Below are 23844 nucleotides of genomic sequence, written 5' to 3'. Positions count from 1 at the left end.
ATGCAAGTATTCAGATTGTATTTTAATGTCCTTAGAACTTTAAGAATCATAAGCCTCTGGATTTTCTTTTTTTCTAAAAATCTCTAGATCTCCTTCAACAGTTCCGATAGCTCCTATAAAACACCTAATGCATTTCATAATGTTCTTATTCAATATGAAACGGACGAAATTCCTATTGAAGGAGCTTAAACATGGCTTTATAGAGATTACTTCTGCTGGGAAAGGGATTCCACGTGGCTACTGATTGCAGTGTGAAGATTTTTGTTAATTGTTTCTTTCTATAAGTGTTTTTTTGTAGGTAATCAGTGTGAGAGAGGCTAAGAAGTGTTGTTTATTTTTCCTCAACTGTGGTGAAATTAGTTTAGGGATTCTTTTTTAGCTGGAGTTTTTAGTATGCAATACGGAGATAGTTGTTATACAGAAATGTTGGTAAATTTATGACAGTTCATATAACTGACTTACCAATAAAGTAAACATACCACTTGATGCTTTTTTTTTATGCTCTTTACGAATATAATAATCGCTTCTACCGCAAATTCAACTTTTAACCTAGTTGGTTAGGTTTTAAGCTAACCCAACCTAATCTAGCCTAACCTTATTATAAATAATTTTAGGACTACGAAAATATAGCACTTTCAAAAACGACCGAGAAAAGATGGCGCTAAGAAAATTTAGTATTATTTTGTGGAAAACGAGCGATAACTCGTACTTTAATTGAAAGTTTGTCATTTTTAAGAGCTCAAAAAGTGCATAAATTTGAATTTGCGGTAGAAGCGATTATTGTATTCCTATAGAACATAAAAAAAGGCATCAAGTGGTATGTTCACTTCATTGGTAAGTCAGTTATATGAACTGTCATAATTTTTTTAAAATTTTCTTATTTTTAAGAGCTCAAAAACTGCTTGAATTTGAATTTGCGGTAGAAGCGATTATTATATTCGTAAAGAACATAAAAAAGGCATCGAGTGGTATACTCACTTTATTGGTAATTCAATTATACGAACTCTCATAATTTTACCGAAATGTTTTTGAAACCTGGATATGGTTGTAAAAGTTCAATTAATTTGATTATTTCATATTTCTTCCACGTTTTTCTTTATGTTGTTTTTTCCTATTGTTTCTGTATTTTCGTTTATTATTCGACATCATTTTGTCTTTTTGTCGCTTATTATTATTATCTTCTACTTCTTCCTAGACTGAAGGTGGCTTAGTAAAGGGTTCTAATGTACTATTTGCAGGTATTTTTGGAGACCACACTGCCTTTCCATGACCTACAAATAACAGTTCAATAGGGTCAAATCCAATTATTTGAACTATTTATACTTTTCTAAATCTTCAGTTAACTGAAGATTTTCCCTATTTTAGTTATTTAATTTATCATCATTTTTATATCTAGGCATTTCTACCCCAGAAAATATTTATCTAAGAGTACATATATATATGTAAAAAAAAATGTTAAAAAATAAACATTCCTTTGGTTTCACAAACAAAGAAGGTATCAGTTTACTGAATTTTAAATTCCAGTAGTATTTTCCGCTCTTGAAATATTGAAATTCCACTTTAAAAAGGATAAAATCTGACCCAAGAATACTTTCAAAAATACAATGATTGCGATATGGTAATTCGTGTGGAACTTAGTAAATTAGTGTACATAAATAATGCTTGCTTCAAATACTGAGGACAATAAACCACGAAGTAAAGACCTAACTTATAGAATTTTAAAGAAACATTTGCTTTCTTCTAACTGACAGTACTTAGGGTGGAAACTCTGCCCTACCTGGCAGCAATGGGCACTCCGATATTCTACAACAACTTTGTTGGCGGTTTCCAACCATTCTCTGTTCTGTCGATGACTTTGTCTCCTGTAGCCTTCCCACGGTTCAAAGCCTTATTTGAACATCCACCGGAGACTTTTTCTCTGAACCTCACTGTTGTTTTTATAAAGGAAGTCAGGGCTGTATTTAGGAAGGGGTAGGGGCACTTAACCTGAATCCCTCCTGAAATATTTCTCTGACACCCATATTGTCTTCAAAATGTAGGTAAAAAGACTGTCTGTCGTTAAAAAATCAAGAAATATCTCCCCGGCTCGTAAACTTATCTTAAAAATTCATGTAAGAAAACCTTAAGCCCCCCCCCCCGAATAAAAATAATCTGTTTTTCCTACCCCCTCCCCTCTTTCCAAACAAAATCACGGATTCAGCCATGGAGGAAACTATCCATATATCTTTTTTTTCTCTTTAAAAAAAAGAGCTTTTAAAGATCGCTTCGTGTTCAATTTTAGGACTTAAGAACCACTCTTTCCTCATGCAAATAAGGCTCTACTCTTTTTTTTATAAGTTTCATTTTTATTTAGAGTGATCAACGAAGCCTTGTTGCCTTTGTCCTGGCTCGTATTGTCTGGAACTACTCACAGGGACAAGAAGCAGCACTTACAGGATCTCTAGTATCTATCACACTGGAGCAACTTCAAGACAGCGACCCACTTTTACGACAATGGGCAGTAATTGCACTTGGAAAAAGCTGGGAAAATTTTGAATCAGCAAGATGGGTTGGCGTAAGAGACTCTGCTCATGAAAAATTATTTGATTTGCTACTGGATCCTGTACCTGAGGTATTACCAATTGTCAGATTATGCAATGCGCGAATGAAACCAGATTATGCAATACGCAAATGAAACCATTAAAAAAATTTTGAAAAATGTTATAATCTGAATAGTATTTACTAACAGGTCCAAGAAGCCCGTCAATTATTTGGGGAGCTTTTTTCAAAATATTGAATTTCAACCTCTTTCAATGGAAAGAAACTCAATGAAGAGGGATAAAACTTAATACCCTCTGCAGTAGCTATGAATGTTAAAATAAATGAGCACAGCTACAGAAGAGACAGAACTTGTCAAAGATTAGTTGGCGGTGACTTAGTTAAGAGTGATGTATCCCTCGTATTTTTTTCTGTTCTCGTCCTACAAAACGGATGATTATGGAAAGCTTGGGGAGGGCTCATTCGGCCGTACAATCTGAGATCGGGTGTCCTGTTTAGGTGATGAAAGTGACCCTTGGGCATTTCACCGTTTCAATATCGTTTGTGCCCTTATAGCTCTGCATGGAATCGGGTGCGTTTCCGAACATAGGCTTTACTGATTAGTATGTGTATTTGAACGGCCCAAAACGGTGCTTTTTGGCCCAAGATTTCCTCCCTTAACTCTCAATTTTGTATATATAGACAGGTTATTTTTCTTTAGATCCGTTCGGCTACATTTGTGTCAAGCATTTAGTATGTTTTCTTAATTATTTATTTCAAGATCTTCTCCTCAGTCGTATTTTACGCATAGTTGTTCAGATTTTTGAGAATAAATATGAGCATATATATATATATATATATATATATATATATATATATATATATATATATATATATATATATATATATATATATATATATATATATATATATATATATATATATATATAATAAATTCAAAATGCACATTCATTTGTATTCTTTCAGTAAAGTGCAAATTATGTTGTGGCCTTTAGAAGGCACAGGGGTTCTGAGCCCTAATCATGTTAATTTCTGCTCGTTTTGAGTTCAATCAGTTATTTATTGTAAATTAATGTAAATTTATTTTTAAAAAACTTTAAGAAAAAAGAGTTTTTTCAAAGAAAAGTAAAGGTCATACTAAACTTAAGATCAGCAAATACAAATACCTTTTAAAATTCATATTCAAAACGACCAGAAACTACTTTTAGAGAATAAATGAAGCCCAAAACGAACAGAAAGTAAATAAACAATCATAGCAAAAATATACAGGAAGTACTAATGTAAATGAATGAATAAACCTGAAAGCGAGTAATGCTTGAATTGTCTATGCAAATCTAGCTTAAAACGAAAAATGTTTTGTTTCTGAAGTATAAATGAAGCCCAAAACGAACAGAAATTAAATAAACAATCATAGCAAAAACATACAGGAAGTACTAATGTAAATGAATGAATAAACCTGAAAGCGAGTAATGCTTGAATTGACTATGCAAATCTAGCCTAAAACGAAAAATGTTTTGGTTTTGCAGTACAAATGAAGCCCAAAACGAACAGAAATTAAATGAAAAATCCGTGCTTAAAACATACAATAGATGCTAATATAAATGAATAAATAAATCTTAAAACAAGTGAAATTTGAATTGAATATGCAAATCAAGCTTGAAACGAACAAAAATCACTACAAAAGAGTTTAGGCGTCGCCTCCTTCTCTCCCTGTATAAGTCCGAAACCTGCTGCGTAATTGGCGCTTTACTGAAAACTATATGTGTCTTGAACAGTCTTAGAAAGTACAAATAAAATCAAATTTAATATTTAATATATAATGATATTAATTGTCGAAATATCATCTGTTCAAGATTTTATTTCACTGTAATCTCTATTTTCATTTCCAATGCTGTAATAACTGGAAAAGAAAATATTTGTAACATAATTCGTTTTCCATGAAGCGACAATGACACAGTAGGCTTTAGGTTTTTACAGTTAAGGAATGGTGCAGTTTCCAAATTCTTGTTTGTAGTGGAACTATATTCGTCATGAACAATCTTAGAAAGTACTACTAAATTAAACTGAATATTTAATTTATAGTGATATTAATTGCTGAAACCTCATCAGTTCAAAATTTTACTAGAATAATAATGTTCATTTTCAATGAACTGACGCCCAAACATTCTAATCTACATAATAAAATATAAAAAGGTATTGTATCAAATGCCTTTTTGAAATATACAAATACTGTAAAAGTAAGTTCACCTTTTTCAAGATTTGTATTCACTAGATCTGACAGGTACAGCACAGCATGAGACGTCGAATAACTCTTCTTGAATCCAAATTGTGTTTCTGAAAGAAGTCCTTTTTGTCAAAAAATTATAAAAACGACGACGCACAATTTCCTCTATTATCTTAGAGTATAATGGAAGGATTGAAATAGGTCTGTAAGAAGTACACACATAAATAATTCTGTGTGTTCAACTTCATACCTCCTTTATGTAGTGGGATTTTTTTCGCTTCTTTTAATGCTTCTGAGAATTTTCAAGTCTGTACTGAGACGTTCATTGTGTGAAACAAACAGGGTAGAAGGTTAGTCATAACTGCCCTGAATGCACGAACATTCAATCCGTCAATGTCAGCTGAGTTGGATTTAATTGAGTTGATTCATTAGTACATAGCTCAAACTGAAAATTCAGACCCTCTCCTCTATTGTCACAAAATTCCTCCTTCTGGAACTGGTCTTATTCTACCTAATTGCTGTGTAGTTTCTCCAACCTCTAAAAAATACTTACCAAACTGATCTGCAATTGCATGTTTGTCTGTAATTTCCAAACCATCAATTTCAGGTGCATGAAGTTCAGAATCTTTCCTACTTCACATTATATTATTAATAACTCTTATGTTCCTTTGATGTTACCTTGATTTTCAAGTAATTTTTGTTCATAATACAGTTTCTTTGCTTTCCTTCTCAGATTGTTCACTTTTAGGGTTCATAAGTCTGAATGTATTGGACTTTAATACTTGAGACTGCGTTACAGTTGACAAACCCATCTTGTTCACAGTAGTATCAAATACAGCCAAATTTAACTCATCTCCTGGTGTTTGATTTAATCCAGAAATACTAATGAATCCTGCAGCTTCTCCTGCTCGAAATCGTCCAGCTTTTTTCAAGTTTTTCAACACGAAATTCTAGAGATTCAATTTGACCTTTAAGCCTTACTAGGAATTTTTCAGTTTGCTGAAATTTGCCACTATATTCAAGTGTCATCGAGTCATAGATTTCTGACACAATAAGCTGAATATTTTGAGTATCCTTTGTCTGAGTAATTGTTGACGCTCCATCATTTGGCGTACTTATATTCTCTCTCTTTTTTTTTTTTTGAATGTCTTAGATCAAATTTGGTTTATTTTCTCTACTTCTGCTTGAGTAGATTTAAGCTGATTACGAATAATCGAAGTGTTTAAGCCTAAAGAAACTGCAGTTTCTTCTGTATTTCCTCTTTTCTCGTTGCCTTTTTTTATAATTTCAATTTAAATATCTGATTGATTTTCATATTCACGAAAGCATTATTTATTCCTTATGCGCCCTTTTTTTTTTTTTAGAAAAAACGGGATAATTTTCCTTAAAACCCAGCAGGTTTCCCTTTACAACATTCTGTAGGTCATGTGACCAATAGCATAAAACAGCATGTCGAAAAGTTTTTCCAGGTTGATTCATCAGTTTAACCACAAGAGCCGGCCATTGTGGGTAATTCTGGAAACGAGCAAAGGCCAAAGCCCCTTTTTGTATTTTGCCATATTAAAATATAAATTTTGCGGCCTCTAACAAATGATAATAACAGAAGAAAAAGACTTATCTTACAATAGGGCAGGCCAACAGTATGCGTTGATTATTTTGGCTAGGTGGCCCAGTGGAACCTGCATAATTCTGTCCGTACTCTAGCATCCAATCTCTATGCTCGTAATAATAATATCTTATAATCCAACTAAGTTAAACAGCCAGTTTCAACAATTTAATTCGTAACAACACAGTTAATGCAATCCAGCAGACTAGGTCAGATCATCAAGATTGTGAGAATATATTCCGATTATTTGAAATGTTCTCATTTTGAAAACTACTTCAGTACTATAACTAGTGCCGCACTAGTTTGATTGTTTATTTAATTTTTGTTCGTTTTTGGTTTCATTTATGCTTTAAGGCCGTGATTAAGTGAACTTGAAAACATCGAGGTTCAAAATTGAAGTTAGGGTAGCCTTCTGTCCCTCAATTCTCTGGAGACCGTCGATTGTCAAAAACCATTCGAATAGCACTTGTTCATTGGCGGAAATAGCAGGTTAATTGTACCAGATTGTCAATCTGGTCTCTAGGGCGATCTGAAACAAAATTTCAGGTAGCAGAAAATATTCTATGGGACTCTTTGAAAACAGGAAAATACATCAAAAAATGGTTCCAATCATCTTACAGGTTATTGTCTTCTGCTCATGATAGTACCGATTTTGTTCTAAAAGCAATATCCTTCATAGAGTACACTTGTGAAAAAGAGCTAGACGTTTTCTAAGATTTCTAAGTAATTAGAGGAAATAGAGCAAAATCCTAGCAAACATCTTCAAGAAGCTACGGCCTGATATTAAAAGCGATATCTTCCGCCAATGAATACTTGAGTACTTTTTAAATATAAATTTTTAATTTTAACATGGGATTTTCGAGTTCCATCAGTTCACTTAATCACGGCCTTAATAATAATTTCTGGTTGTTTTTAGTTTGAATTTTGACAGGTATTTGTATCTGCTGATCTCAAGTTTAATATTGCCTTTACTTTTCTTTGAAAAACTTTTTTTAGAAGAGTTTTTTTTTATCATTGATTTTCGTTCGTTTTGATTGCAAAAAGTTTCGATATAGAGCTATCCTCCCATTTGCACTGCAAATGGGAGGATATTAGGAGGTCGGTTTTAGTGCTAGAAGGTCGACCCCGGAGTTTTAATATCTGTTGTTTGAACTATTTTTAACAAAATGACCATCTCAAATTTTTATCGGATAGGTATGGGGCAAAAGGGCGTGTGGGGGGGGGGGGGGGCTAGTTACCCTCTGACCTCTTTAAACTCTGAAAAAGTGAGATAGAACTTTTAATTTCCAATCGAATGAGCCCTCTCTGATGTTTATACGAGCATCTATTCTAGGGCATATCTTACAATGCCTGTCCCTGAGCTCTGGGGGTATTTTCGACACTGGAGTTTTTTTGTTATCTGACCTTTGACAATTTTTAATAAAACGGCTGTCAAAAATGTTTTATCTAATACATTTGAGGAAAAAGGGCGTGGAGGTTGGGTGGCTAATTGCCCTTCGATCACTGTTAACTCTTAAAAATTGAACTAGAATTTTCAATTTCCAATCAAATGAGCCCTCTCTGAAGTTTATACGAGCATCCCTTCCATAAGAACCATATATGCCCCCAGGACATAATTTACAACGCCCACCCTTGGGCCCTGGGGGGCTGTGTTGACATCAGAGTTTTTCTTATATGATGTTTGAACTATCTTAAAAAATTGATATCTAAAATTTTTATCGGATGGGTTTGGGGAAAAAGGGCCTGGGGAGGCTATTTACCCACGGATCTCTTTTGACTCTTAAAGAGTGAACTAGAACTTTCAATTTCCAATCAAATAAGCCCTCTCTGAAGTTTTTACGATCATCCCTTCCATTAGAACCATGTATACCAACCAGGGCATAATTTTTAACGATTGTTCCTTGGCACTGAGGGTTGTGTTGACACCAGAGGTTTTGTTATATGACCCTTCAACTATTATTAACAAAATGACTGTCTCAAAATTGCTATCTGATGCATTTGGCGAAAGGGGGTGTGAAGGGAGCTTGTTGCCCTCCGATCTCTCTTGACTCCTAAAAACTGAACCGAAACTTTCACTTTCCAAATAAATGAGCCCGCTCTGAAGTTCATATGAGCATCCCTTCCCATATGAACAATATTTGCCCCAGGGTATAAGTTACAACGCCTGCCCCCGTGCCCTCGGTGGTTGTGTCGACACAGGAGTTTTGTTATCTGACCTTTGAGGTATTTCTAACAAAATGGCCGTCTCAAAATTTATGTCTGATGCATTTGGGGAAAAAAGGGTGTTAGGGGAGGCTAACTTCCGGCCTTTCTTTCTCTTTCTCATTTTTAGATGTTTCATTTCATATTTTATTCAAGTTGTGAATTTAAAAAAAAAATGTAATTTTTCAAAATGTTTTGACATATACAGATGTAACCCACATATCTCATTGATTTAACTACGTTTCTTTGTTGGAATTTTATTTATCCATATTCATGTGGAAATATAGTAGCATAATACTACTTATTTTACTTATTTGTGTACCATTTACTTCACGTTTCAACTCTATTTAACTACTAAACTTTTTTTTTTGCCAAATACAAATGTAATTGTAAGTTCCAACCAAAAGATTTAGTAAGTTTTCAAAACATTTTGTCATCTTTGCAAATTGAACCGAAAATTTAGCAACTTTTTGAACATTTTGCCACCTACAGATCAGAAGATAACAAAAGGTATATATCTTCTTTTGTCGACTACAATTATTTCTTCCATTTTATTTATTTTTATTTGTCTAGAAATATAATTATATGATAATGAGTATTTTACTTATTAATGTCTCATTTGTTTTACACTTTATTTAACTACAAAACTAATGACAGACGTTAGTTGTAAATTTCAAAGAAATAGTCTATTAATTTCGTATTTTAGGTTTAGTACTTTTCGTTTCGTATTTCGGAAATTTCATAAGTTTAGTATCTTCGTAGTAATTTCGTAAAAAAAAAAAAAAAAAAAAAAAAAAAAAAAAATCGCCTCTTGTTTCCTATTGTTGTTCATGAAGATTCGGTGTTCTAAATCTTGTCTGTCAATTACTTAAATCCTTTGACTTTTATTATTTTTCTCTTGCAAAATATGCCTTCTTTTAGCCATTTAATTTATATTTTGTGGAGAAACAGAGGGACATTCTAGATGTCTGTATTTATTTGAAGCCTCTGTGATCACGATTTACTAAATTTTTTTTAAACGCTTTGTCATCTATAAATATAGTTTTTATATCTCATTTATTTCACTTTTTCCCTTGTATATTTGTTCATTAATGTTCCTGTAAAAGTATAACTATAAAAAACTATTTCACATTTTATTTAACGACAAAACTATTTCTTGCCAGATGCAAATTTCAGTCATAAATTCAAGTCAAAACTTTTAAGCTTTTCAAAATGTTTTGTCATCTGCAGATCTAAGTTATATATTTCTTTCCATAGAACCCGGTTATTACGCATAAAACCAATTAACACAATAATAGGTCCTGTCTCCCTAAAAGAATCTAAATCTTCGCCAGCCATGACATCAGTTCATCTCGGATAGGCCTAATCGATTTATGTAAATGTCAGGCAAATCTGTCATATTTCTAAAGAGCTAGGATTTTCTTAATTGTCGTCTGCGTTCATAATTATGCAAATACTTAAGCACCTTTGTTGTTTTGATTAAGAGGCTTTACTGGGAAGGAGAGGAAATATCACTTCAAAGTCAGGCTTAAAATAAAAAAAAATTTCGGCAATAAAGAACCTCATCCCAGTTGAAGCCTTAGAAAAAGTATTCACTTTTTTGGGGACGGACTAATTTAGAGCATTTTTTGTAGCTAGTTGGGTACGTAAGAGTTTTCTGTGAGGGTCGGGGGGGGGGTAACAATAAAAAACTAATTTTATTGAATAAGTTGAATAAAATTGCTGAAAACTCAGAAAAATATAGGATTTCTGTTTAGCTCAGGCCCTGAGTTCTCTTCTTCTGCGTATTTCCCTGTATGTGGAAATATATAGTTATTTCAAATAGATAAGTCAGTTTTTTTGTTCTGATAAAGGGGTTATGATTATATTGCGCAGTAATGTTAAATCAGTGGCGAATGCTGGCGGGGGAAAAACTGGGAGTTTTGAAAAGACCAAGGGTAAATGCAATTTTTATCTTGGTTTGTTTCTTGTTTATTATTTTCTGATATCTATGTTATTTCCTTATTTTTGTAACCATGGGCCTCTTTTTTCGCCTAAGCGTTAAGTTTACGTCGTATTTCAGAGCAAAAAATTAGTAATACGAAGGATATAGAAAGATAAGCAATTTTTTATCCATCTTTATTTGGAAAATTTGCTGTGTTAGGGATTCAAATAGCGTCTTGGTACGACTGAAGTACAGTATTCACAATACTGATCAAATAGGCGAATTTATATAATAAAAAAAGAAAAGAAACGAGATAACAGGTACCCACGGCTTTACTCCCAAGAAATTATTTACTCCAGTTGAGGACTTTCTCCAACCCGAAGACCCATAAACTTTCAAGTCGATGTGGGGGAAGTCTTTTTTTTTTAACCCTTCTTTACTATTATCGGTGTTGGCAAGCTAAATATTTTAGTACGTTACAATGACATGTAGAATATCATTGGCATTGCGATATAATGTCAAACAAAACGAAAAACATTTTCATAGAACCGTTCCAAAAAGTCGGAATTTGTAAAGATTTAAGGGTATTGGCCCAGAATCAGCCCTTTTTGATAGTACGTCATTTTGCCCATACCTATGTTTTCATCTGATATCTGAATACTTTTACTGGTTAATAGATATGGATGCCTGATGCACGTTTTGGCCACACTTGTGGATGAATCAAACAGTTCGTGGTAACGAACTGAAGTAAGGAGCGACCCGGCTCAATAGTAACCGAAACTCTAAAAAATTGAATTTTGATACCAATAGTTACATTAAAAGAATTGCATTTTAATGCTGATTTTAAATATATAAGTTTCATCAAGATCAGTTATACCCATCAAAAGTTACGAGCCTGAGAAAATTTGCCTCATTTCAGAAAATAGGGGAAAATACCCCCTAAAAGTCAAACAATGTTAACGAAAATCATACCGTCAGATTCAGTGTATCAGAGAACCTTATTGTAGAAGTTTCAAGCTCCTATCTACAAAAATGTGGAATTTCGCATTTTTTGTCAGAAGACAGTCAACGGATGCGTGTTTATTTGTTTTTTGTTTTTAATAGTGATCTCAAATATTCAGAATTTTCAGATAATATACCTATTTTTTGACCATAGTGGAATTCCAAGTAAATATTTACAAAACCAAAAAAAGCACACGCGGATCCGATTTTTGTCACTTTTACTTACAAATTTCAAAAATAGTACGATGAAAAATATATGTAGTGGAAACATTGGATTATAAATTATAGCAAGTGTTGGCTCATCAAAACGACCTGTCATCCTGATTAACAGGCCATAAGTTTTTTTTTAGTTTTTCTAATACAGACGATAACACCAATGCGCGCGTAGCTTTAATTGTCGGACCAAAAGGCAACCCAGGGGAATTTAATGGAATCTTCATTAACAATATTCAGTGATCCCACCCTAATTGAATGACGCTGAAAATCATTAATATTATTTGCCACTAGAAATTATGTTTTAGTGGGCTCAAACCCATATAAATAATAAATCATTTTTGGCAACAAGCGTCACAATAGTTTGGCCCAGGCATTAGGTTTGTCAAGTAGTTTATTGTGGCAAATTTAAATAAAGATGCTCCTCCTCTATACATAATTGCCATTAAGAACAGCTCTTTGACCCCCCATCCGATTTTTTGTTATGACATCCCTATGTTTTTCTTTCTACCACCCATCTCGATCTTTTCTTTTTTCAAGAATATTAATTTTTTTATCTCCCCTCTACAGGTTCGAGCGGCAGCCCTATTTGCCATAGGCACATTTATAAGTTCAGTGTCAACAAGGACCGATCACGCGAACAACATCGATCATGGAGTGGCTCTGAAGATACTTGGCACCGTCTCGCAGGATGCCAATGTTGTTGTCAGGAAGGTAAACGATTCCTCGAATCCTATTAATCCAAAATCAATTTCCGGAATTGCTGCAAAACATGGCATTTCGCCATACGAAACGTGTTCATTTGTATTCATTCGGTTTGCCCTCTTATTGAATAGACTTACTTATGTTGTTTGGCAAATAGAAGGATCAGATCATCGGCTCTCATATTGGGTGTTAATTGCCCCTGAGGGGTCTTTAATATGAATTAATGGGAATCCAGAGAATATTCATCAAAACATACTGAATTTTGATAAACGTGAATAGTTTTGTTTTCGTAATCTTTCCAAAAAGTGTAATAGAAAAAATTACAGAATTGAATAGAAGAGAATCCTTGGAATCAGCGTTCTAGGCATTAAAACTACTAGCGCTACTTGCAGCGTTATTACAAGGGTACCATTTGTGAAAATGTAGAGGGACGGGTTTTTTTTTTAGTGAGTATACAAAAAGTGTATTTTTTTATGTCTAGAGGGTGGGGAGTAGTTTTTAGTTTTTTGACTTTTCAGTGAAAAGGAAGTAAAATCTGGGGGATGGGGACATGAATACACAACTCTGTCTTTTATCTTTAGCTCATGTGCAAAATAAAAGTAAAAGAGATATATTAAGTAAATTCAAATAGTTTTCTTTTGTCCAACTTTGTATAGTTCGCTGCATAACGGTTGATGGTATTGAGAGTTTGTTTCCTCAGACACGGAATCATTCAATCTCATGAAGAACGTTAAGCGATTTCACAAACTTAATCATCGAACGAACTGATCAAATACGTTTTTTTTTTCCAATCAAAAACATTTTTATTTATTTATATCTTCTGGGTTGAAGAAGAAGCGTGTGTTTTGCCCTCAGTGAGTTGTTACTAAAAATGGTAGTATTTTTTTCTTCTTTTTATTGATTCGCTTTACTATTTGATTAAAAGTTTAATTGTAAAGTAAAGGTTTCAAATTAAAGGGATCCAAACTGTACTTCAAGGGGTATTTATGGCACTTCCCATAAGTCAAATTTCATTGATATTAATCAACTCTGTATTATTATTTCGTTGCAAAATACCAAATAACGGTTTTTTATAACGCTAGTTTTGTAGCAGTACTCTATATTGAAAATATGCTCGCAGTCTGAACTATTTTCTAATTGCTATCTGTGTTGGGAATTAATCCCTACAGTAAACACGGCTTTCCCAGAGACAGCATTTCTTCATAAAATGAGAAACAGGCAAAGACATTAAGCCTTTCTCAAAAAAGGGCTTACTACCCTTGAGCTTAGTAGTGAAAGATTGCGCACGATTTTATTGTCATTACTGATCAACGAATATGTTAATAAATCCCTAATCAAAATAGTTTTGACCCCTTTTTTGACTCTACCAGCAATATCTTCAGCAATAGAAGCTATCATGTTAGTTCTTTTGCACTTATAGTGCTAGGAATTCATATTTTTTTTTTTTTTTATTTGGTGTTTTAGGACCAAAATAATAGTAAAAAGGGTGTTTTATGTGTTCTGGGTTTGTTTTTGCTTTTGATTCTTGCTTGAAATGGATTTGTTTTATGCATTGTTTTAAAAAGTATGTTGTAAACACAAGGTAGGGGGCAATAATAATTCAGAATTTTATAATATTTGAATAAGACAGCATCGGATTTTTTGAAAGTTTTTGGATTTTTCTTTAAATACATTCTAAGACCACACTGGCTATGTATGACGTTAAAAAAAAAGAAGAAAAAATATAAAAATAGATCAGAAATCAAGAAGAGGAGGTGATCTTTAGCCAATGAAAGGTAAGTAAAATGAAAAGTTGAAGCGGATATTTTGGCAATGTGGCGAGGGTTCTTGCTAAAATATCTGATTTGTCTTTTCGTTTTCCATCTCTTCCACTCTTCTGGCCGAAAATCCCCCTTAATTCTTGTTTTCTTCATTATTTTTATATTTTTCCATTTATATCAAGGGTCAAGACTTTTTTAGGGGGTGGGGGCTGCCGATTAAAGAGTAACTGCTTTGGCTCTTACATCGAAAATCAGAGAAAATTCCTTCATAATATGACTTCTTTTATTCTTTTAGTTGTAAAGAGCAAGGTTTTCCTGTATAATTCATGTTGTAAATTGTGGTATATCATATTTAATTGTGAGTCAAACATGTTCTAAACAGTAACTGATGTGTTTCTTAAACTGAAAACCAAGGAAACTGGCTGATTAATTCGATTCATGTTCATTTTTTTGTCATGGAGTTTCTATTGGAAATTAATGGCTGTCGGGGGGGGGGGGATTCTGATGGAGCATTTCATTTTTATATTAAACAAAAATACGCAGACGATAAAAAGAAAAGGAACAGTAAAGAAGATATAAGCACAACAAAGGACTCAGAAAGAAACTGATATAAAAAATTAAGTACATACTAAATTAATAAACACAGTTACATTGAATTTCAAATATATCGATGAATTCAAGCAACTATATTGTCCTTTTGTCCTTTTGTAAATAAAGCACACAAAAGAAAACACTGTGGATTTTGTCAGTGGTTAACAGCCAATAAATTTTGTGGGGTGGGGGATCAATGGGTTCGTGATGCTTTAGCCTCGAACCAGAGTACATGTTCTGCCCTGCCAAAAAATTAAACTAGACCTTATTTAAAAGAATAAATTGTCTCCTAAATTATAAACAAATCACTTTAGGTTTCATACGATGCTTTCATAGGTTTCTTACGAGGTTTCATAAGAGGTTCCAAACGATTTTGGTACCGAATTCAAGCTATTTTATTTATGTATTAATGGCTAAAAAAAAAAACACATTTCCAACTAATATATTTGATAACAAGCCATCCCTTCCCTTGAAGAGATGTTCTGGTAAAAATTGTTCATGGGAAAATGAATTTCCAAACCTAAGCCTGGTATCCCTGGCGTCCTAGAAAAAAATTGTTCACAAAACGGCTTCTTAATTCGGTTTATATTCAATTTCTTTTTTCCAGAGAGGGAGACATTTTTTTTTATCACTTTACCTCATCAGCAAAATGCAGTTTTGATAAATCTAATTGTTTATTCTGAGAAAGTCATTTCTTAAGATTTATTTTTCTTAAAAGTTAAAGGCAAAGATGAGTTGATGCTTGGAAATTTTGACTTGATTTCCTTTCCATTTAGCATGAAACATTAAATAATAATTTATTAAGGAAATTCTAAAATATTTATAAGAATCTTTTAGTAATTAATTAGAAATTAACATCCTATATTAATTGTATTTAATAATAATTTGTGTGTTAATAAGATATTTATAGTAAGTATATTCAATAAGAATTATTATCATTATTGGCTTTAAATTAATACTATCAAAACACTAATATATTCAGTCTGAATTGTCAATCTTCAATAGATTATGTAATTAGTTAGCTACTGTTATCCATGAGACTTTTTGTTATGACATTTCGATATAAAATAACGGCCTTTGTTTCTTTTCTTTCACACCATTCAATTAATATCCATCCTTATTCTTTTTCCATAATCTTTGAGTTTTTTTGGTTTATAAAAAGCTTTAGCTTGATTTTATTCAATGTGTCAAAATAACAATTTTCAAATTAAATTAGCCGTACTTTTTTGTAACATCATCTAATAAAAAGAGATACTTCATACCTTTTGACATTTGATGCAGTTTATGTTGCAACATTATATTACTAAACTTTCTATACCATTAAAAAAGGAATATTTAATATGATTTTCTTCACTTGTATTTAATGCAAAATGTCGGTCTGTCTGTCTGTCGGTCTGTCCCGGTTTTGCTACTTTAGGCACTTCCAGGTGAGCTAGGACGATGAAATTTAACAGGCGTATTAGGGACCGGACCAGATTAAATTAGAAATAGGCGTTTTTCTGATTTGACCATCTGGGGGGAGGAGTGGGGGGCCGGTTAATTCGGAAAAAAATGAAAAAATGAAGTATTTATAACATACGAACGGATGATGGGATCTTAATGAGATTTGATGTTTGGAAGGATATCATGTCTCAGAGCTCTAAATAAAATCCTAGATATCTACATTGAAAAACCTGACTAATGGAAACACCTTGTAAAAGAATACTATGACAATTATTTACAACTTTACCAATACGACTAAATATCATATAATTAGTCTTCTCAGTATTCACTGCAAGAAAACTATGCTTTGTGAACTGAGATAAATTCTCCAAAGCTACATTAGTTATCTCTATAAGATCTTCGACAGATTCCCCAATCACTGTAAGCGCTGTGTCATCTGCAAATGATGTAACTACGGCACCAGGAATGTAAAAACGCATTGTATCCACGTGTATAAGAAACAGTAAAGGTCCTAATACCGAACCTTGGGGCGCTCCACAATTCACATTGAAGGGTTTCCCTACCACATCATCTATCATAACTCTGATGGACCTACCATGCAAGTAAGAACTAAACCAATCCAAACACTTCTCACGGACTCCCAAACAAGCTAGCCTCCTTAATAAAAGATTAAAATCAACGGTATCAAATAGGGGGGGGGGGACCTAAAATCATGGAAACCGCTTATATTGGAGGGATCGGGATGAAACTTGGTGGGAAAAATAAGCAGAAGTCTTAGATACGTGATTTACACAATTGGAACGGATCCGCTCTATCGGGGGGGGGGGAATGTTAATTCTGAAAAATTAGAGAAAATGACGTATTTTTAGCTTACGAAGGAGTGATCAAATCTTCATAAAACTTCATACGTAGAAGAACCTCGTAACTCAGATCTCTTATTTTAAATCTCAACCGTATCCAGCATCATTGGGGCAGTTGGGGGGGGGGCGGAAATCGTAGAAAATACTTACAGCGGAGAGATCAGGATGAAACTGGATGGGAAGAATAAAAACCTGTCTATGATTGACATAACCGGACCGGATCTGCTCTCTTTGGTGGAGTTGGGGGGGGGGTAATTTGGAACAGTGAGGTATTCGTAACTTACGAAAGGGTGACCAGATCTTAATGAAATTTGATATTTAGAAGGATCTTGTGCTTTAGGACTCTTATTTTAAATCCCGACCAGATCTTTTGACATTGGGGGGAGTTGGAGGGGGAAATCTTGGAAAACACTTGGAGTGGAGGAATCGGGATGAAGCTTGGTGGATAGAGTAAGCAAATATCCTTGATACGTGATTGACGTAACCGTGCTGGATTCGTTCTCTTTGGGGGAGTTGGGGGGAGACGTTCAGTGATTTTGCGAATTTGGTGCTTCTGAAAGTGCTAGGACGATGAAAATTGGTAGGCGTGTGAGGGACCTGCACAAATTGACTTGATAAAGTCGTTTTCCCAGATTCGACCATTTGGGGGGCCAAAGGAGAGAGGGAAAATTACAAAAAAATGGGGTATTTATAACTTACGAGTGGGTGATCAGGATCTTAATGAATTTTTATATTTAGAAGGACATCGTGACTCAGAGCTCTTATTTTAAATCCTGACCGGCATTAAGTCTCTGACTTTCCTTTTAAATCAATCTATTGATTCTTAGAATTTTGTTAGAGCTCATACCATATGAGCTCTTGGCTCTTAGCTCTTCTTGGCTCGTCACCTGAGCTCTTAGCTCGTGTTCTAGGTTTGTTTTTGTTTTTATTCAGTATGTATGTTTTCTCACTTTTTTCTGTGAAGAAACCGAACCCCGCTTTAGTTTCCTAACTTGGAGACTGAATAAATATAGGGACGCCTCATAAAACCTATTGTAACCTTTCTAAAAATAGTAAATCCCAAAAGAAGAGGCGAACAAGTGATATTTATTTCCATATCGTCTTTTTTAAGCTTGTTGCTTTTGATGTTTAGTAATTTTGATGAATTAGAAAGGAAAGTATTTCCAAGTTATTAGCACCATGAGAAAAGAATATGTCCAATGAAATTCAATAATTTTATAACAGATTAGTTTCGGTCAGATTTAAGGTATGTTGGTGTGTAAAATATTGCTTAGTCTCAAACCTGAGAATTTAAATTAGTATTTATGTTAAAATTTGATATCTTCAGGAATTGGTTGCTGCATTTCAGTGGGTTGTATTTGCTTTTGAGTCTTCATTTATACAAATTGTGTGTCAGCAAATACAAGAAGAGGAAGCTGCTGTTTCATTGTCTTCGTTAACTATAGGTATTGTTTGGTGGTATTTTCTTTCTATTTTAATTATATTTATAGATCCCTCTCTCTCTCTCTCTCTCTCTCTCTCTCTCTCTCTCTCTCTCTCTCTCTCTCTCTCTCTCTCTCTCTCTCTCTCTATCCCTCTCTATCTCTCTCAATCTCTGTCTTTTTTGTCCATTTTGTATTTTATGAATATAATCACTTTTATTTTGCTCAATAAACCGACAATAAAATTTTCTCTTCCCGTTTCCCTTTCCTATTGTTTGTCGTTCACCTTTCTCCACGTGTTTTTTTTCAGTTGACACTAAACAATGAAACTAAATGTCTTCTTATTTTTTCTGTTTTGTTTTCAAGTAATTAGTAATTCTCGATGCTACTTGAATCATCTAGCAACAAGAAGCCCAACAATTTTAGATTCAATCAACTTTCAACTGTTTTTCTACTGATAGAAATTTGAACAAGAAACGAGACTTTTTATGCCTTTGAACTTGGCAACAAAATCTGAATCAGTATTTCAAGCATTCACTAATTTTTAAATCATTTCTGTGAATAATCTTTTTTGACTTGATTAGCCTAAGCCAATTTAAGCTTTTGTGGCAGGTCGACATTCTTCTGACTATGCTGGAGTACTCCAAGTTAGGCTCGAAAGCATTAATTTTTATATTTCACTTTTATATTAACTATTTATTTTTTTAATCACGCGTAGTAATGCTGTTTCGTTTAATAAGCTGTAATTTTTTCGAGGTTTTTCCAGTTCTCAAGGTCATCCTGCAACGCTATTAACAGCTATTTTTCTGTTCAGGCAAAGTCGTGAAAGGTACTCCCCATTGCTGCTATGTAGCTAAACAGACAGCGTATCCTTTCCAGGAATATTGGTGGAGAAATAAGCTAGTGGCAAAGCAAAGACCCATAACCATCGTACAATGCTGGACTAGTTTCCTCCTTTTGTACTCAGGCTTTTTTACATACAGGGATATTTAGCCTGTAGTAGTATTAGTATGAGCATATAAAATACAATACTTTTCAGTGCTTGTAGTATACCGGAATTTTTAAAATTTCCCCGAAGTCCCCAAAAGAAAATTGGGTTCTACGCAATACACAAAACGATAACACGACAGTCAATTTTTAAGCTTCTGTTGACTAATTTTTATCGAGGTTTTGGAAAACCCAATCTTTTTTCAGAGAACTTCGTGGAAACCCTAAAAGTTCGAGAATTGTTGAAGTACTGGTACGGTTCACTCAAAAATACGGGTATTTTAATGACTGTTACAATAGTTATTTAATGATTTATGATAGATTTAATTCTATTTACTTCATTATAGATATAGTTTTATGAGTAGAAATTGTTTTGCTTTTTTTATAATCTTAATTACAAATATTTATCTTAATGTTAATATTGATTTTAGTATTTGTATAAAATTGATTTTAGTATATATATTGACATTATTATGAATTTTTCTTTGATTCTTATGGTTATTTACTTTTCAAGTTTAATTCTTTCCAAAAATCTTGTAGATTCCTCTTCGATAACACCTATGAAAAGAAGCCAAATTCGGGATCGTGTCCTCTCAACAGCTACCCTTGGAACAAGTCCTGACAGACTAAGGCTACTTTCAAATGGAACTGAATTCAGAATTCCAGAATTACAGCTCACATCATCAACTAGCCTGCAAAATCTTCGGAGAACTGCTTCAGCTCATTCGCTTAACAGCCCGTCTGGTATGATAAGGCTTTTCAAAATATATTTCAGTGGCATGTAGTCTTATGAGGATTTTAACGCCCAGGCCCTTTTTCATAAGATGCATGGATTCATTTATCCTACCTCATATAATGGGTCTCGAAAATGAAAACGAAAATGGGGTGATTGTTCAGTTGTGTCACCTTATTTGAGCTATTCTGTTTAGGACAACAATTTTGTATATAGCTGTTTGTTTGTAAACTAATATTGTTCAAGATTCCACCAGTTTCAAGAAACTACTTGTTTTTTGAAGATCTATGTGAACCATTTAATTACTAAGAACATTAAAAAGAAATTATTTTTTGCCCACAACTTATCTTTGGGCTCTTCACCAGGGGCTCAATTTGATATGGGGAAGGGAGGCAACTGCCCCTTCCAGACCCAGTCCCCCCTAGTTGAAATTTAATTTATTCAAAAATCTTGTCAAAACTAAGATTAGCCTACATAATTCAAGCATCCAGGAAAATGGGTTAGTTTTCTATGCATATCTTGGCCTTTATAGTACTATATTGCTCATTTTTCATTTTTCTCTGTCATTTTCACCTGATTTGGGAAAATTGCCTCCAAATTTACCCCCCCCCGGGATTTAATTTCGACGGAATTATGCCACTGCTCTTCATGCCTGAAAACCACCATTTCATTCGATTTTTCTTTCTTTCGGCTGTTTTAAAATTATTTTAAATAATTGTAAAAGCTTAATAAAAAAAAAAGTTTTTAGAGCAGCGCCACATTTTTATCAGTCATGCTATGTTGAACCGTGAAAGTAAATATTTTTTAATAATTACTTGTATTTGGTAACCGTATTTGCATGTAATTATTCAAATAGTAACAATATGTTGATTTCCAAAGACAATTACAACCTCAAAAGAAAGCTGTGCTTTCTTGAGCTGCTTGGTTGCGTATGTTTTAGCTAGTTTTTTTTTTTCAACAGGTTTTTTCTTCTTTTTTTTTTTTGGGGGGGGGGGGGCTGAAAACAGCATAACTGCTTTTCATTGAAGCTGTTTTTTTTTCGTTCAAAATATGATTCGCGATGTTTCATAAATTGTGATGGTGTCTACGGTTACGCCAGATTCCAAATAAACTAATTAAAAAATAAGATTTTTTGATGGTTGTCTTCGGTACTCCATATTTGGAGGCTATGGGCTTTGAATTCAGCCAAAATTATTGATTTCGTGTAAAGAAAAGAAAATATTAATTTATAAACTCTCCAATTTTTGAAAATAACCCAGAATTAACCATAAGAAATTCATTGGATGTCAATACAGTTTTATCTTTTCTTAAATCACGCAATTCTCTCACTTTAGTCCTTTAATATTGGTAAGGAAATACTGAATATTAGAATTAATGCAAAGATGGTTTGAGCTATACATTAATTCTAGACTGCTTTTAAAGGCTGCTTTGAGCTTTGCATTAATTCTAAGCCGCTTTGAAGGGCTACTGTTTTACACTTCCACCGCACTAAAGTTTAATCTTGCGCAATCAGATACAATGAACTTTATATTCTTTGTATTTTAGACGGATAAAACTGAAAGAAAACCACGAATAAAAATGGAATTGCAGCAAAGATGTTTTGTCAATATGTGTCAGTTTCATACTATCAGCCAATTGTCATGAGTGTTCCGTAACAAACCTATAAGCCATGTTAGCATTCCATTAGCTTAAGGTGGTACAACACCTTAAAAATTAATTGCGAGCTTCCACGTTGGCTGGTCGGTACAAAAGCTAAGGGCTTGTTAGCAAATTCTCTCAAAAAAACTAACCATCATAAAGAGCTGTTAAGACTTTGTCATGGCTGATATTTGACTGAAAAGACAGTGAAACTTGGCGTCCCTTTTTTTGGGGAGCTTGTCAATCAAAGTGGGTGATACCATGGGGAGCTCCCAAAGCAGACACATTTCTCAAATGAAAATTTCTTTGAGCTAATTTTTAGTGTTTCCTAGCAGAAAGCTAAAACAATTTTCAGGACTGTCCCCCCCCCTAAACTCCACAAAGAAAGTTCTACTCCACCTCATCGAAAAACAATTTTTACAGTTTCTGATAGCGTAAGTTTTATTAAAATTGTGCATCTTTATCTGGAGCACGGTACGCAAAATGTTAAATAATTTTTCTAAGATATCTGGAAAATTAGGTTTCGGCTTCTAGTTTTCTGCCATTTATTCGGGTCTCTTATCCAAGCTTTATAAGTTATGGAAAGACCCTCCAATCAGTTATAAATATTTTGGCAAACAAACTGAAAAAGTTTATAATAAATAAGATAGGAAGATCCTTTAAGATACCGTATCACCCTAAGATTTTTATAACGGAAACTCTTCTTAAAATCCTAGGAAATGAAAGCTGTCATAGAATTTTTCTAAAAAAAGGAAAGAAAACTTTCCAATTTTGCTCCAAGCTCCTTAAGGAAGGAAAGCGTCAATAAATAAGTTCTCTTGAAAATGATAAGTTTTGCTGTCATAGTTTCTCATCAAACTTTTCAGCAACATCCCAGAATTGCATGCCATATGTCTCAGTCACTTGCATTCAGTTTTAAAGAATTGAGTTCAACTTTATTGTCTTAACCTTTATGTACTTGAGTTATTCTGCTTACTGGAATTTAGTAATATTTCGTAAATGATAGATAAATGGACCAAATAATCTATAAAAAATGTGAACTATTGTAAATGTGTAATATATTTTAATTATCTAAAATAATCTTTAAAATATGTAACATAATCTTTAAAATATGTAACATATCGTAAATGGTAGATAAAAGGACCAAATAATCTTTAAAATATGTAAAAAAATCTTTAAAATATGTAATATATTGTAAATATGTCAAATATGTAAAATATTCTTTAAATATATAATATATAGTAAATAGTAGATAAAAAGACCAAATAATCTCTAAAATATGTAAACTATTATGAATATGTACTATATTGTAAATATTTGAAATATGTAATATATCGTAAATGGTAGATAAAAGGACAAAATAATCTTTAAAATATATAAACTATTGTAAATATGTATTATACTGTAAACATGTAAAATATCTAAGATAGTCTTTAAAATATGTAATACTAGCTGTTAGGGTGGCGCTTCGCGCCACCCCAACACCTAGTTGGCGGAGGCGCTTCGCCCCACCCCCCCAAGCCCCCCGCGCGCGCAAGTCGTTACGCGCCATTGTAGTTACGTCCCTGTGTCCCTTCTGTGAATATATATATATATATATATATATATATATATATATATATATATATATATATATATATATATATATATATATATATATATATATATATATATATATATATATATATATATATATATATATGTTTTTAACTACGCAAAACTTGCGAACATACAACATTCTTCGATGTCCCATTGTCTTTACATATAAATAGATTGTCAGGTTTATCGACTCTTGAACATGCAACATATTATTGTCCATGGGAAAAACAATCCGTATTCAGATCTATACCTCATTATTCTAATGATTGCCCTTGAGCTTTGTTGATGGTGATTGCTAATCAAACATTCCCTGTGCCCCCATCGTCATTTATATATCCCCCCTGTGCCCCCCGGCGTCCCCCTTGTAGTTGTGTCCCTGTTTCCCAGTCGTCATTTAT

General features: G+C 33.4%; 1 protein-coding gene across 1 annotated transcript in view; it reads left to right on the top strand.

The window, feature by feature from the left end:
• LOC136027675 (regulatory-associated protein of mTOR-like) overlaps positions 1–23844 on the top strand; it is a 138455-nt gene that overhangs the window by 4495 nt on the left and 110116 nt on the right. The window contains exons 3-6 of the mRNA XM_065705122.1: positions 2354–2611; positions 12280–12423; positions 18396–18513; positions 20017–20220. Coding sequence (XP_065561194.1) covers positions 2354–2611; positions 12280–12423; positions 18396–18513; positions 20017–20220 — 724 coding nt within the window. The remainder of the gene's footprint in view (positions 1–2353; positions 2612–12279; positions 12424–18395; positions 18514–20016; positions 20221–23844) is intronic.

Source organism: Artemia franciscana, chromosome 5 (genome assembly GCF_032884065.1).
Source record: "Artemia franciscana chromosome 5, ASM3288406v1, whole genome shotgun sequence".
NCBI classification, from domain to species: domain Eukaryota; kingdom Metazoa; phylum Arthropoda; class Branchiopoda; order Anostraca; family Artemiidae; genus Artemia; species Artemia franciscana.
This window is presented reverse-complemented; position numbering and strand designations above follow the sequence as displayed.